General features: G+C 46.0%; 1 protein-coding gene across 1 annotated transcript in view; it reads right to left on the bottom strand.

The window, feature by feature from the left end:
* slc6a15 (solute carrier family 6 member 15) overlaps positions 1–14,261 on the bottom strand; it is a 29,950-nt gene extending 15,689 nt beyond the window's left edge. The window contains exons 1-6 of the mRNA XM_063195995.1: positions 14,137–14,261; positions 13,252–13,770; positions 12,634–12,817; positions 4,546–4,703; positions 3,736–3,862; positions 1,193–1,374 (exon numbers count right to left, since the gene is read on the bottom strand). Of these exons, the coding sequence (XP_063052065.1) occupies positions 1,193–1,374; positions 3,736–3,862; positions 4,546–4,703; positions 12,634–12,817; positions 13,252–13,419 (819 nt within the window). The 5' untranslated portion in view covers positions 13,420–13,770; positions 14,137–14,261. The remainder of the gene's footprint in view (positions 1–1,192; positions 1,375–3,735; positions 3,863–4,545; positions 4,704–12,633; positions 12,818–13,251; positions 13,771–14,136) is intronic.
* Positions 14,262–17,711: the final 3,450 nt, after the last annotated feature.

Below are 17,711 nucleotides of genomic sequence, written 5' to 3'. Positions count from 1 at the left end.
CTCTGGAGAAATGCTGAGCCTATGGAACAGGGTAATAATAGTAATAACTAGAAATGCACTCAGAGAGCACAGACCTCCGCCAAGGCCATGGGGTCACTGATGCCATAACATCTACGCGCTGTGGAATCCTATGCATATAATACAACTTACAAACATTTGACTATGTTGCACCCTAATTCTTTTCAAGTCCTTCTTCCTTCTTTTTGTGGAGTTAGAAACCAAAATTGAATAATTTGTTCCTTTTGTCATTTCCATCAATTCCACAATTTCATCACAATCAGTGCAGAACTTTTTGAGTTATCCTTCTGACTGACAGACAAACAGACAGACAGACAAACAGACAGACAGAGAGAGATAGAGACAGACAGACAAACAGACAGACAGACAAACAAACAGACAGACAGACAGACAGACAAACAGACAGACAGACAAACCAACGTGACGGAAAACATAACCTCCGTGGTGGAGGTAAAAACATAACCTCCCTGGTGGAGGTAATAATTCCTGTATTGGTATAGAAATGCTGAGCCTATGGAACATAAGGAGCAGTGGTGTAGTCTACGTAGAACGCAGGTATACGGAGTGTACCCACTTCTAAATTTCAGGGGCTTCAGTGAAATTGATTCACTTAAAATTGATTGATCCATTATTTAGAATAGTATAACTATATACAGTATACCCACTTCAAAAAATGCTCGAATATACAGTATACCCACTTCAAAAAAGTAGACTACACCGCTGATAAGGAGTGGAGCGGGAAAAGCACAATATGGGGCAACACGAGGAGTAATAGGTGTGTGTGTGTCCAGGCTACTGTACTATACTACTAGTACTATATTATAGTGAATACTAGAGTAGTGTCCTCACCTTCCCCGATGACTGTATCCCTCCTATTATGGGGAGGCATACCATGGTCCACGCTAAAGAACTAATATATACAGTACACTGTGGTCCATGCTACTGTACAATAATATACTGTAATGTGCACCATGGTACATGCTACTACTGTACAATAATATACTGTACACCATGGTCCAGGCTAAACTACTATAATATACTGTACACCATGGCCCATGCTACTGTACAATAATATACTGTAATGTTCCCAAATGACTGTATCCCCCGTATCATGGCCAGGCACATCATGGTCCAGGCTACTGTAATATTATAATGTATTATAGAGTGTCCTCACCTTCCCCGATGACTGTATCCCCCGTATCATGGCCAGGCACACCATGGTCCAGGCGGCCAGCAGGCAGCAGGTCATCCTCCAGTTGAGGCCGCCGCTCTCCGAGATGGAGTCCGAGATGTCCAGCGCCTGGCGGTACCAGTAGTAGGTGGTAGCAGAACTCTTCTCACACTCTGCAACCACCACTAAACACACATAATACACACACACACACATAATACGCACACACACACACACACACAATACACACACGTAAGACGGCATATCTACAGCCCTATAACACCAGTAATAGGTGGTAGCTGAACATCGGCCAAGAGACTCACAGGTGGCTAATAGTCTTGCCTGGTTCAAACCAGACCATACATGGCTGGTTCAAACCAGACCATATCACAAGTGAGATATGGTCTGGACACCGCGCATAATGAATTTCCCGTAGGGGAGGGGAGGTTTGCGATTACCAACACCTGTTTATACGTAGCCCATAGCCAATCTATTCAAACAAACCGTAAGCTTCCATTTGTTGAGTAGTACGTGTCATCATCTTTCCACTCCTACCCACTCTCCGATTGGCCCCCTACCTCTGGCTAGCGCTTTGGGATGAGCATCCATGCTGTCTTTCAGATCGGAATGATTGTGCAAAGCAGCATGGGATTTCCCAGGCTAGCTTTCAGTCTAGATTGGGCCTAGCGTCTCATAGGTGATGAGCTGTCCTTCGCTATCAGTCTAGATCCTCTTATGGCCTCAGGTGTCCTTACCGCTGACCTTGTGATTATCATTATTATTACCGGTGACCTTGTGATTATCTTTATTATTACCGGTGGAGTTATGATTATTAAGCGGGCTTGCAGAGCAAGGCCCGATTCTAGTAATCTCTAAGTCCTGTTTATTGCTCTTGTGCAGGGCAGTAAAAATAGAAAATGGATCTCCTCCTAGGCCTTTCAAGATAGAGACACTGTTCAAACGCTAAAACGACCGGCTCGGCTTGGAGATCATTTGTACTGATATAGCGTGTCTATGTCTCTTGTTGTTTTCCCGTTTTTGCCGATTTTGTGAAAGCTTGGGTCCCCATTGAAAACAATGGTAGAACCTTCATGAACCAAGGTTCCGCCACTCTAGAGATCAGAGTGTAGGAGGCTTTTTCGTTCACAAACTGCGTCTCATTATTTATTTATATTACCACCATGTCCAAAAAGCAAACGCGTTTCGGCTAACAAGCCTACTACGCACTGATGAAGGCTTGTTAGCCGAAACGCGTTTGCTTTTTGGACATGGTGGTAATATAAATAAATAATGAGACGCAGTTTGTGAGTGCGGATTTTTCTTCCTTAAGTTGACGCTTTTTATCTCGCACCCAAAGACTTTCGTTTTTCCAAGAAGTTGAGCACGTCCTCTGCCAATACTTTTTCGTTCACAAAACATCAACACTTTCACCTAGAAGTTTAGTTGACGCGTTGTTAGCGAGCTCTGTGGGATGTCTCCGAATTGTCAAAATTTCATCTCCCAACTCCCATTACTTTTTAAATGGCAGGTGTGTAAAAACGACAGGGCTTTTACACTGGTTTTCCCATTGAGGCTTGAAGTGCCTTTTTCAAGAGGTCAGTGCATGTCCCACAAGAGGTCCATTTGTGACTGAACCGTTTAACCTACAAACTTCATTCAAAGACTGTTAGAAAGATCACACGTATGACTCAGTCAATCAGAACAGGTGCAGCCAATATAGGGTTCCATCTCAACTGTCACTTTCTCTCAACATTCTATTCTTAACGAGCACCTGCAACTACAATTCTAGAAGTCTATTGTTCAGCTCTTCAATGCAATCTGATATTGTCTTGCTGGAATGTTTAAGTCAGCCAGCTGCTTGGCTCAATGGGAATGCTACTGGATTAGAGATATGGAGGTTGGGAGTTCGAATCCCACTCGGACCCATGCTGATTTTCAAAATTATATCATATGCAGTGTTCCTTAGCCAACTTAAAATGCCATGTATGTCCTTTACTATCAATGGCAAATGTGCTGGATTACAGATATGGAGGTTGGGAGTTCGAATCCCACTTGGACACATGTTGATTTTCAAAATTATATCATATGCAGTGTTCCTTTAGCCTGGTGAACCAGCGCCACCCGCTTAGTCTGGTTTATCAGGCTAGTGTTCCTTAGCCAACTTAAAATACCATGTATGTCATTTAGTATCAATGGCAAAGGTGCTGGATTACAGATATGGAGGTTGTGAGTTCGAATCCCACTCTGACCCATGTAGATTTTCAAAATTATATCATATGCAGTGTTCCTTAGCCAACTTAAAATACCATGTATGTCATTTAGTATATCCTCAAAACGCAGAGCTACAACACTTTCAAGATGGCTGAATCCAAGATGGCTGAATTGTTTGGCCCATACCTTCTGACTGGGTTGATGGATTTTTTCCAACATTTCTTTTAGCTTTGTTTTCTCAATAGTACTTTGTTTCATCTCTGCCCCAAAAGGCAAGCCCGCTTCCAGCATTTTCTGTGAGAATGCAATCTAGTTACTATTATTATTGTTATTACCGGTGGCATTGTTGATCTTCTCCAGAGGACACTCGTTCCAGGGCAGCGGCTGCTGGAAGGACTGAGAGAAGTAGAAGAGGCTCCAGCTGATGATAACGTTGTAGTACAGCGCCACGAAGAAGCACACCTGTTAATACACACACACACACACACACACACACACACACACACACACACACACACACACACACACACACACACACACACACACACACACACACATAACATTACATTACAATGCTACATAGCTGCTGTAGTAAAGAGCCACGAAGAAGCACACCTGCACACATGAGGACAATAACATTTTAGCACGCTAACACACATTACATTATATTGCATCACATTACATTACATTACCTGCACACAGGAGGACAAGAAGGGGTTAGCATGCTAACACAAGAGGACAACATGTTAGCACGCTAACGCCTGCATGCACACACGGACAAGAAGGAGTTAGCATGCTAACACACACCTGCATGCACACACACACACAATTAGGCTATGTTGCATTACTCTGCCGTCTAACGTAGTAGCAAGAATCTGGTGCAGTTCAGGTAGGGAGAATACAGGAAGAGCACATCTTAGACCACGGTTTGGTGTCAGTGTGAGTGCAAAGACACTTCATTCCTGTACTGTATCTCGTCTCGCTGAGTTGCCGTGTAGCAGACGAGTGCCCAGGATATGAACGTGTGTGTGTGTGTGTGTGTGTGCGTGTGCGTGTGCGTGTGTGTGTATGTGTGTGTGTGTGTGTGTGTGTGTGTGTGTGTGTGTGTGCGTGTGCGTGTGCGTGTGTGTGTATGTGTGACTGACCACGCAGCTGGCGAATCCGATGCCTCCTAGTCTGGGGCTGATGTAGTTCCAGACCCCGATGCTCCCTCTCCGGATCCTCTGGCCCACCGCCAGCTCCAGGAAGAACAGCGGAATCCCGATCACCACCAGCAGGATCAGGTATGGCACCAGGTACGCCCCTAGTGGTGGAACAGGGGAATTACACATAATATTACATAGTATTATACAGGTATAGCACCAGGTAAGCCCCTAGTGGTGGAATACGGAATCACACATTTACTACATAGTACTATACAGGTATGGCACCAGGTAAGCCCCTAGTGGTGGAACACGGGAATTACAAGTTTATTACATATACTACACAGATACATAGAAACAGATTATGTGAATTACACATTTATTACATATACTATGCAGATACATAGAAACAGGACAGGTGAATTACACATTTATTACATAGTATATACAAATATGCCCATTTATTATACATATATTACTGATAGGATCAGGCAAGCCTACAGGTGGAATAGGAGAATTACACATTACACCAGCTATGCGCCTACCACTACTACTACACACTGGCTACGTTCAAAAAGCACACACACTCACACACACAACCACACACACACACACACACACACACACACACACACACACACACACACACACACACACACACACACACACACACTCACACACACACACACACACACACACACACACACACACACACACACACACACACACACACACACACACACACAAGAGCAAAAGACAGGGCAGGGGGTAATTCCAGTTAATCCGTAGTCTTGACACATTTCATACCCGCGTCATTTCATGCCCATTGCCCACGTCCTGTAACTAGCCACACACACACACGCACACACACACACACACACACACACACACACACACACACACACACACACACACACACACACACACACACACACACGCTGTAACTAGCCACCCACTTCAGGTTTCACTATCATTCATTCATGTCATCTCTCCCCCCTCTCTCACGTCATCTCTCTCCTCTTCCATCTCTCTCCTTTTCCCACAGTCTCTCACTCCTCTTCATGCCATCTCTCTATCCTCTCATCTCTCTCCCTCTTCCATCTCTATCCTCTCTCCTTCATTACATTTCTATCTCTCTATCTCTCCCCTTTCTCTCTATCTCCCCTCTCTCTCCTCTTCATGTCATCTCTACTCATTCTAACTCATTAAGACGGTGTAATACATACATCTGCTGTTACCAAGAATGCCATGGTAACTGTGTTATGTCATAGTAGTGTACTATGGTAGTTAACTTGTCAATGACTATTACATTGTTGCACTGGTGGAGCGACGTGCATTATGGGGCCACAAAGTACACAGTTATTCAACACAGACTCTACAGCATTTTTACAGTGTACTGTGCCAGAGCTTACACAAATAGTGTTGCATTTCAACACGTGCTGTGTGTGCTCGCATTTTGTGTCCATTCTTAGATGTGTCTGTCTGCACATGTGTGAGCAAGAGGTAATTACAGTGTAATAAAAACTGTTTTTGAGTCATATTCAAGCAATATGCGTGGTTTGTGATGAGTACATGATTATGTGTCTATGCTGTCTATTTAAATACCTTTTAAAATAAAAAATTTATGTGCAATTTAAGTCAAGTCAAGTCAGCTTTTATTGTCAGTTTCTTCATATGCGCAGGTCATACAAGGAAACTCCCTCCTGGCAGGTCTACCTGCTTTTGCGCTAAAACTACTGCAGGTGGTCCAGAATGCGGCGGCACATTTGGTATTCAATCAACAAAAAAAGGACCCATGTTACTCCTCTAGTCATCAAGTTGCACTAGCTACCGTTCGCCGCCCGGATCAAGCATAAGGCCTTGACCCCAAGTGGTGGAACGGCCTCCCAGAGGCAGCAAGACTAAGCACATCTCTTGCAGCCCTCAAGAAGCAAGTAAAGACTTTCCTCTTTTGTGACTATCTACTACTACACTAATGCTTGAGTAGCCCTAGACCCAGACCAGGCTCTTGACATGATGTGTATGTGTGTGCTCTACTTTACTGATAAAAACCTAACCCTTCTTTGCATCTGCACTTGTTCTGTATATTTCCTGTGCACTTTGTATCTGCTACTGATGTTGGCTATGATTATGTCCTCGATTGTAAGTTGCTTTGGTTAGAAAGCGTCTGCCAAATGCAATGTAATGTAAATTGAAATTACGTTTCTCTCTCTATACCAGTGTTTCCCAACCAAGGGTACGTTTACCACTAGGGGTACATGAGCACACTGCAGGGGGTACTTGGACATTTTTTACTACTATGACAAATGTATGGAGCAGTCACATTAGGACAGAGAAAGTGATATAGAACAGTAATTAAGGGGTACTCATGGCACAACTTAGAGGCTTAGGGGGTACGCGAGACAAAAAAGGTTGGGAAACACTGCTCTATACCATGCCAGGTCATAGACATACACATGACTGACATTTACAGACTGACATCAAAGTGCAAGACAGGACAAGTCACACAAAATGTGTCATATAGATTAGCTGAATAACACCCATGTTGTGTCACTTTCCACACATTATGACCTCAAACCATCTAAACACGATGCATGCATCAGGAAGAGGACCTACTGAAAGCACCCTCTTCACACCGGCCTCATTCACACCATCACATGAATACACACATCACTACAGATACCTCCTCCTTATTCATTCTCTACTCATTCAGTATATGTTATGCACACACACACACACACACACACACACACACACACACACACACACACACACACACACACACACACACACACACATACACATACACACACACACACACACCATCATTATCATCATCATCATCATCATCCGATGTGTGTGTTTACTAGTGGTGTCCATTGGCACTGCCCTTTGATTCTATTACGATTCGGGAGGCAACGATTCGGTTCGAACTGATTCAGTCTGATTCTACGATGCATTGCAATGCATTACATTTCAATTTTAATGGCTGTTTTCTGTATCAGTCTTGCAGTTTTCAATGCTTTAAAGTGCTTTACTTTAATTGAACGTTAATTTGCTCCGGAAATATTTGAAATTTGAAAAAATATGCCGCATCGATTATGGAACTTGCCGAATCGGTTATTGAATTGTCTTGCCCGCAATTGCGATGCATTGACGAATCAATTATTGTTGACACCACTAGTGTTTATATACGTATATCTTAATGCAATGGGTGTGTTTATAGTGTATATATCTTCATGTGATGTGTTTGTTTGTGTATCTGCATGTGCTTCGTTTATTCAGCATCGGTTTGTTATTTATGACCTGAAACTGAAGAGTGCAGCTCTCACATCGCGACAGGCACACACACAGACACTCTCACACACAACAGACACTCACACACACACAGACGCACACACACAGAGACTCACACACACAGAGACGCACACACACAGACGCACACACAAACAGTCTCTCACACACAGACACTCACACACACAGAGGCGCACACACACAGAAACGCACACACAAACAAACTCTCACACACAGACACTCAAACACACACAGACGCACACACACAGACACTCACACACACAGAGACACATACACAACGGAGTCTCAGGTTCACACACACAGAGACACAGACAACAGAGACTCTCATATTTGTACAAGACCCCTCTCTGTCACAACGATGCACTCTAATAAACACACCCATGATGACCATGGGCAAAGGCACACACACACACACACACACACACACACACACACACACACACACACACACACACACACACACACACACACACACACACACACACACACACAGACACACACATGACCATGGGTAAAGGCATACTGCACCCCATGACTGGGTACTAGCAGAGTGTGTAATGCATGTGATGGTGACGGTGTCTTTGGCTGTGAGGTCTCCATAGAGACAGACAGGCAGACAGGCAGACAGGCAGACAGGCAGGCAGAAAGGCAGACAGGCAGGCAGACAGGGAGACAGACAGGCAGGCAGACAGGGAGACAGACAGACGGGCAGGCAGCTCATGGTTTGATGAGAGTGGCCTCAACATTGCAACGAATACACTTGATAAATTGTGTGTGTGTGTGTGTGTGTGTGTGTGTGTGTGTGTGTGTGTGTGTGTGTGTGTGTGTGTGTGTGTGTGTGTGTGTGTGTGTGTGTGTGTATTAGTAGTAGTAGTAGTATGCATTTAAGCTAATTACAGTAGAGGGCAGTAGATGAAGACTGACCGACGGCACACACACACACACACACACACACACACACACACACACACACACACACACACACACACACACACACACACACAGCGATGGCTCTATGGTGGATTAACACACCACATGCACACACACACACACACACGCACGCACACACACACACACACACACACACACACACACACACGCACGCACACACACACACACACACACACACACAGACACACACACACACATACACACACACATACACACACATACACACACACTACACACACACTGTGTCTTTTTCTCACCCACTGTTTAGCATGAAGATGTGTGCATGCATGGATACACACACACACGGTCCAGTTAATTGGGCCCTCTAAAACACACTCGTGCCTTGTTGTGCACACAAGTCAAGTCAAGTCAAGTCAGCTTTTATTGTCAGTTTCTTCATATGCGCAGGTCATAAAAGGAAATTGAAATGACATTTTCTGTCTTATACCATGAAAGGACATAGACATACACATGACTGACATTTACAGGCAGGCTGACATCAAAGTGCAAGTAAGGACAGGTAACAGTAATGGTCCACACACACCTCTTGCAGTACCTAAAACACACCCTCAGTGAATGAGCATTACCACACACACACACACACACACACACACACACACACACACACACACACACACACACACACACACACACACACACACACACACACACACACACACACACACACATACCCTGAGTGAGTAAGCATTACCACGTACGAACACACACACCCACACCCACACACACACACACACACACACACACACACACACACACACACACACACACACACAGTGAGTGAGTAAGTATTACCACATTAGGGGTGGGCGATATGACGATATTAAATCGTGAATCGTGATATTGAGTAAAATATCGTCTCGAATCTGCCAAAGTGGAGAAATCGTATAGATCGTCTTGCAGTGAGGATGTTTATTATCAGCATCAGAGTGACGTTTTCTCACTTGTGTTGTTGCCTTCACTTTATTCTTTACATTATTGTATTCCAATTGTACACTTTATGAGAGTATCATCAGTGTGTTAACATTTTATTGACTGCAAATTACAAATTGCAAATATATGAAAGTTGTTTTTTGTTGTTTTTATTTTTTGGATGGAAGATCGTGATAAAAAATCGATATCGAGATTTCATGTTAAAAAATCGTGATACAACATTTTTGCCATATCGCCCACCCCTATACCACATACTGACATGATCAGCTCAGCAGCCTACACACACACTATATTGACAAGCATCTCCTTAAGCTCCCGAATTCACACTCAAAGGAGTCAAACGTAAAACTAAAAATAAATAAAAGAAACTTTCCTTCTGACTCCGGTAACTTATCTGAGTAACCAGTAGTAGACCTGTGTACTTCTCTTACTATCAGCTGACTACGCTGGTTGGATCAAGTTTGTGGTGGATTCTTGTTAGGTTTTCAGTGTTTGTCAGTAACTCAGTCTAGCTATCGCATTAGGTACAATGGAGTCAATCTAGTAACAGCACCTCTTTTCCCAGTACATACACACCTACCAGCGTTACAGTAACACACACACACACTAGTGTTACAGTAATACACACACATAGCATTGACACACACACATAGAATTGACACACACTCATACCAACTTGGCCACATTTCCTCATGTACACACACCAGAATTGCCCCACAGTAGCCTACAGCCATGCTGACATTGCCCCACACACCCACACCACCCACACCCACACCAGCAGCACACCCACACCAGCAGCACTGGAGCCTTCAGCATTTAGCCTTCAGGGCTGCTCAGTCATCAGCTGTTTGCTTCATCTCAGCTGCATCTCTCTCTCTCTCTCTCTCTCTCTCTCTCTCTCTCTCTCTCTCTCTCTCCCTCCCTATCTCTCCCCATTTCTCTCTCTCACACACTCTCTCTCTCTCTCTCTCTCTCTCTCTCTCCTCTCTCTCTCATTCGTACACTAATTTTTTACAATTGAAGTCATCACTTTACTTTTAATGATGCCTCCATCACTGTTACTTGTCCTGTCTTGCATTTTGATGTCAGCCTTTAAATGTGCACGTGATTTCAATTTCCAAATATGACCTGCTGTGCATATGAAGAAACTGACAATGAACGCTGACTTGACTTGACTTGAAGTCAACTCATTCTCACCTTCTCTCACACTCTCTCTCTCTCTCTCTCTCTCTCTCTCTCTCTCTCTCTCTCTCTCTCTCTCTCTCTCTCTCTCTCTCTCTCTCTCTCTCTCTCACACACACACACACACACACACAGCCCCCCCCCCACACACACACACACACAGCCCCATGCCACTTTGTCTTCCTCAATCTGTTATTGCAGGGTTCCGCTTCCTGTCTGAAACTGCACTCTGCTGTTTTGACGCCTCATCAAACGAGCCCCAGACACACACACAGGCCACACACACACACACACACACACACACACACACACACACACACACACACACACACACACACACACACACACACACACACACACACACACACACACACAGACACAGGCGAGAGAAACACACACACACACAGGAGAGAGAAACACACTCTCTCACACACACACACACACACACACACACACACACACACACACACACACACACACACACACACACACACACACACACACACACACACACACACACACAGGCGAGAGACAGGATTTCCTACTACAGTATGCCAACCTCGTGCTTTGCACAGAACATCAATACATCTGATGCAATAGCAGCCGCGATTACACAGTGGACCCAGAGACCGACCAGGAGGACCCAGAGACTGACCAGCTACCGTGTGGACCCAGAGAGCGACCCACCGACCGGCCAGCTACCGTGTGCACCCAAAGATCGCAATCCCACACCCCAAGAGCATTACTACATCATTCCCAATCCCACACCCCAAGAGCATAACTACACCATTCCCAATCCCACACCCCAAGAGCATCACTACTGGATCCCATTACACCCCTTAGCCCTACGCCAATCCCCTTTGCCTTCGTTTTGCGCGTCCACGTGTAGGGGTAGTCGCGGGACCCACAACAGCACACAAGTTTAAGTATTTTCGCCGCAATTGACGGTTTTAAAGTGGTAATAATTATTCCATTGTACTAAGTTTAACATTGTCCTAATGTGTGATGGCCCTTTTCTTCGTGAAACGCACATGAAAAAACTCGCTATTAACGTCAACCTAATGCATGGAATTAGTGACAGCTGTGAGTCTCATTCCATGATTGTTGAAGGGGTATCCCAATGCGTTTCCAGCCCTGCACCTTACAGCTTCGTTGGAAAGCACGAGGGGCATGGGGAAGGCGTAGGGATAGGGGGAGAGATTAGTAATGGGAAAGGCCCTACATCATTCCCAATCCCACACCCCAAGAGCATCACTACATCATTCCCAATCCCACACCCCAAGAGCATTACAACATCATTCCCAATCCCACACCCCAAGGGCATCACTAGTGGCATCACATGTACAGTAGTGATGTGATTATCACAAGACTATTGAAGATGAGCAATATCAGCTATTATAATACGACTGGAGACTATTGAAGATGACCAACGGGAGCTATTATAACATGGCGACTAATCTGAGCATCTGGGGCTAACATCTATCATTCACAGCACTGATCTGAAGCCAGGCACAGGTGTGTGTGTGTGTGTGTGTGTGTGTGTGTGTGTGTGTGTGTGTGTGTGTGTGTGTGTGTGTGTGTGTGTGTGTGTGTGTGTGTGTGTGTGTGTGTGTGTGTGTGTGTGTGTGTGTGTGTGTGTGTGTGTGTGTGTGTGAGAGAGAGGGCGGGGGACACCAGTCTAGCTGAACTCACCTCCGCCGTTCTTCTGGCACAGGTAAGGGAACCTCCAGACATTCCCCAGCCCCACGGAGAACCCCACCTGGGCCAGGATGTACTGCAGCTTACTGTTCCACGCAGGACGCTCCTCTTCCTCCTCCTCCTCCTCCTCATCCGCCTCACTCGAACCCTCCTCCGCATCACGCTCCTTGCCTTTCCCCTTGATAGACAGATAGACAGATAGATAGATAGATAGATCATTTATTGTTTTTGCAGAAATTTGTTCTGTGCCATTGACAGTGTGTTTGATACAGCTACAAAAAAACCAAAAAGACACAATCAGTCAAGTCAAGTCTACTTTATTGTCAAAAATGTGACGTTGTTAGCACAGAAGTTTGAAATTGCGTTTGACCAGTCTTCAATGTGTAGTTAAACCAAAACATATAAATAAGACATTGACAATAATCTCTCTCTCTCTCTCTCTTTCTCACACACACACACACACACACACACACACACACACACACACACACGCACGCACGCACGCACGCACACACACACACACACACACACACACAGAGAGAGAGAGAGAGAGAGAGAGAGAGAGAGAGAGAGAGAGAGAGAGAGAGAGAGAGAGAGAGAGAACTAACATACCTTGCCCTTCCCGTCGGGGATGCCGTCCGTAACTATCAGAGAGCTCTTTTTAAAGGAGTGAGAGTCACAGTTGTCCTCATTAGACAGCAGGTCTTTAACGCTCTCGTTGACGTCCTCATCCTCGTCAAGCTTCTCTGCCCTGATGACGGGCTTAGTGTTTTTGGGCATTTGACAACGTGAACCAACCAATCGGGGCGGCCAGCCGGGGGTGTAGGGTGATAGATGTTGACTGTTTTCCGAGATATCCTTTCTCCAATAAAAACTGAAGTCTGGATGTTCTGCCTATTGTTTTAACTCCTAACTTACTTGCCGAAAATAAAATAAGTCTTGATTCGTCGGCGCAATTGTCTCTTTGGTGATAGAGGCGGAAGAGCGAGCGAGGGTTCGTGGACTTTTTCACTTGGACTCTGTGGGATCCCAGTCAGACCAAACCAAAGGCGATCTCAAACCAATCTCAAAGTCCTTATCTGAGTGTGAGGAGTTGGTGCGTAAGTTCAGTTTGTCATTGTCACCAGTTTTCTAAGGCAAAAACGACAAAAAGCAACAAATGAGCGCACGCCATTCAATACACCATTAAATACATTGGACATTCAAATATACAACAATGAATTGTTCCAGATTGTGTTTCTCTCCCGAGAAAGGAAATACAAATAGTAAGTCTTCAAATCGACATTTAAGCATCACAAAGCGCACGGAGCGCGTTTCCCAAATACCCATAAAAATGCGATGTTTCTTGCCAACGCAGTTTAGTGTAAACGACACCAATTTCCCTTTTCAGTCGGAAAGAATATTCCAAAGTCTAGGGAAACATAAATAAATCTACATGAACAGGAACTCTCTCTAATATCGAGACTCAAGAGACAAAACAGAGATTTCAGAACGAACCTCAGACGCAGCCTAGAGGAGGAATATAACAGCAGTAAGATTTGACATCTGATGAGTGTGAGAGAGACTCGAGGCAGGTGACTATTCTTCCTTAAGAATTCCGTGTGGGTGTGTACAGCTCGCGACACTATCGCGTTTCCTGTTCCCCTAAATTATTGATATCCAAGCACGAGGAGCACGGGGCTATTTGCATACAAACCCAAACATGGCTGTCCACCTGATCACAGGAGCCGAGTTACGTAGGCCCTATAGCATCGTTGACAAATATGCCATAACATACACGGGCACACACATCACTCGCACATAGGCTACTGTACAGTGTGTACACAAAGAAGTTCCCAAATCTCGCCCTCCGTGGTTGGTGGTTCAGCCCCAACAATGTGAGACTCTCGAGATACTACCCTCCCCTCCCGTGCAGTCGCGACTTAAGTGATTAATAGCTTTTCTTCACGTCGCGGATTAGCCTCCTAAAATGCGCCAGGACGCGGGCACACTTAAACTACGGCGCATCCATTCATCCCGCCAGCGAAAACCGCTGCCAGCCAGGATTTAATTCAATCAAATAGACCCAACTAGTTAAATCCTACACTCTATTTTGTGTACAAGAGCATGGCGTGGTATGAACAGAATCAATTCTGTTCATTTGTGCGCAATAATAAGATGAACTGTTTAATATAATTAATGTTGGGCTCCAGTGGCCTGGATAAAGAAGAAAATGAAATCAGGCCATTTCACCTCATTTTAACCCACATCCACAGCACACGAGCACGTGATGCAGGATACATCAGCCACAATGCGATAATAATAAATAATAAATAATAAATAGCAGTGGAGGACCTCGATGCTGCTCCATATAGACGCACACATGTGGCACAAAGCAGACGCGCTGTGTTGTGTTACGCAATATGAAATTAGCTGTTTAGTATCGTGCAGGGTGCCCCTTGAATTAAGACCCCCCTCCCCTCTCCTCTCCTCTCCCCTCTCCGTCCATGCAGAGCATAATGCCACCCATGTGGACTATTTCATCAGCCACAGCCTCCTCTACTCTACTCTACTCTACTCTCTCCTGTCTCCTCTCTTCCTCCTCTCCTCTCCCCTCCTCATCCCTATCTTCTCTCCCCTTCTCCTGCCTAATGCCACCCATGTGGACTAGCCTATTCCATCATCCACAGCATCCGAGTCGCATCCCTACTGCTGCTGCTGCTGCCGAGGACCACAACCCATCAGCTGCCACGAGCATCAGTTACAATGCACTCTTACATTAGCCTACCTGATTTCAGACAAGAGAGCGGTGGATGTGATCTCCCAAAAGTTGTTTCGATATCCGTTTTCTTCCGATGTGTAGGCTAATTATCTATCAGGTTAACGCGAGCATCAGTGAGACACGTGCCAGACCGAGCCCAGTACACACTGTAGCCCTGTATCACTTCACTTGCTCGTCTGATTCAGAAGAGCCGGGTCGGGTGCAGTGGAGGAGTGCGCGAGTGCGGCAGGGGAGTGCGCGACGCTTGCAATGTTACTAATGTTGATTTGCACAGCCATAGCATTTCAGAAATTTTTTTACAACTACAGATTTCATGTGTATAGCCATTCGGCTTGAATTGGTCAGTATGGACGCTCAGCACACCAGTGAATGCAACAAAAGCAGCCGCGTGAGGACTCCCCAGCCCCCCTGTTTTGGAAAAGTGGTTCAGCCCGTTACTACAGTACACTACCCGCTCGAGAGGGGGTCTCGTGCTCCTTGCCGCCCCCGCTCTGAAATGGGTCTCGAGGATGGCGAAACGTGACTGTACATGGGATGGGAATTGTAGCATATAGGTCGTTTTGAAATTGAAACGATGTAAGTTTGTTCACTGATACGAGTGTACAGCCCGACGCGACGACATTCATCAGGTGATGAAAGCCCATTGGGAAACTCCAACTCCCATTGTCATTGTGACACAGCACTCCACAGCACACAAGTGCACACTGCACACAACGAAATTGCATTTATGCCTCACCCGTGCAAGGGGGCAGCCCTCAGTGGCGCCCCATGTGGAGCAGTGCGGTGGGACGGTACCATGCTCAGGGTACCTCAGTCATGGAGGAGGATGGGGGAGAGCACTGGTTGATTACTCCCCCCACCAACCTGGCGGGTCGGGAGTCGAACCGGCAACCTCTTGGATGCAAGTCTGACGCCCTAACCGCTCACCCATGACTGGTGATGAAGTGAAGTGAAAGCCCATTGGCAAACTCCAACTCCCATTGTCATTGTGACACAGCACTCCACAGCACACAAGTGAGCACTGCACACTCAACGAAATTGCATTTATGCCTCACTCGTGCAAGGGGGGCAGCCCTCAATGGCGCCCCAAGGGAGCAGTGTGGCGGCACGGCACCATGCTCAGGTTCCCCCGAGTGAGCGCGTGTCACGGCGGGGTCGTGGGCCATGTTTAACGGGGACATAGGCCTACAGTATCATGATCCAGGGCGAAAGGGCATTTTGACCCGCAACAGCCACGGTTGCACGGTGGCGGGAGTTGTGGTTGTAGCAGCCAAAGGGCACGACAGCAGAAGAACTGAGCCTCTGGGCTCCATGGCGACCCCTCTGCCCTGCCCTGTGGGTTTGCACATGCGCAGTGAGCAGGCAGGTATTTGTGCTAGGCACAGGCGGACAGGCTGTAAGTCAGGGGTGGGGAACCTTTTCATTCAAGGGGCCACTTAATTCCTCCAAGGACCATAAAAGTCTTCCACGGACCGCACTATGAATACAAATTAGGATTTCCCCCTGCACTTGAGGCCACCTTTAAAACAGACCCCACTTTCACAAGGTATCCTGAAACAAAACTTAATTGTATTGCAAATTTGCAAGATTCCTCTACAGAACATGTCATATTTCATGTGTAGTGAATTTCCCTGTGTGTGTAGTGTATGGGAGCTGTGCTCTGTGCTGTGTGTGTAGTCTGTGAGCCTGTGTGTTGTGTGTGTTGGTGCTGTGCTCTGTGCTGTAGTGTGTGTTGGTGCTGTGTGTGTGCTGTGCTGTGTGTTGTGTTGTGTCCGCAGTGTATTGTGGTGCTGTGTGTGTGCTGTGCTGTAGTGTGTATTGGTGCTGTGTATGTGCTCTGTGCTGTAGTGTGTGTTGGTGCTGTGCTCTGTGCTGTGTGTGTAGTCTGTGAGCCTGTGTGTTGTGTGTGTTGGTGCTGTGCTCTGTGCTGTAGTGTGTGTTGGTGCTGTGTGTGTGCTGTGCTGTGTGTTGTGTTGTGTCCGCAGTGTATTGTGGTGCTGTGTGTGTGCTGTGCTGTAGTGTGTATTGGTGCTGTGTGTGTGCTGTGCTGTATGTTGTGTCCGCAGTGTGCTGCTGTTGCATCAGGCAGTTGGCACCAGAACTGCAGCTGACAAGACAGACCAGATAGATGGATAGGTCTATAGATCACTCTTAAAGACCCATAGAGGCCTACAGAGCATCCATACCATGCAGCCTACTTAGGCAGCATAGAGGCCTAGTAGACAGCGTCCATACCATGCAGCCTACTTAGGCAGCATAGAGGCCTACAGAGCATCCATACCATGCAGCCTACTTAGGCAGCATAGAGGCC

This window comes from Engraulis encrasicolus, chromosome 4, assembly GCF_034702125.1.
Source record: "Engraulis encrasicolus isolate BLACKSEA-1 chromosome 4, IST_EnEncr_1.0, whole genome shotgun sequence".
NCBI classification, from domain to species: domain Eukaryota; kingdom Metazoa; phylum Chordata; class Actinopteri; order Clupeiformes; family Engraulidae; genus Engraulis; species Engraulis encrasicolus.
This window is presented reverse-complemented; position numbering and strand designations above follow the sequence as displayed.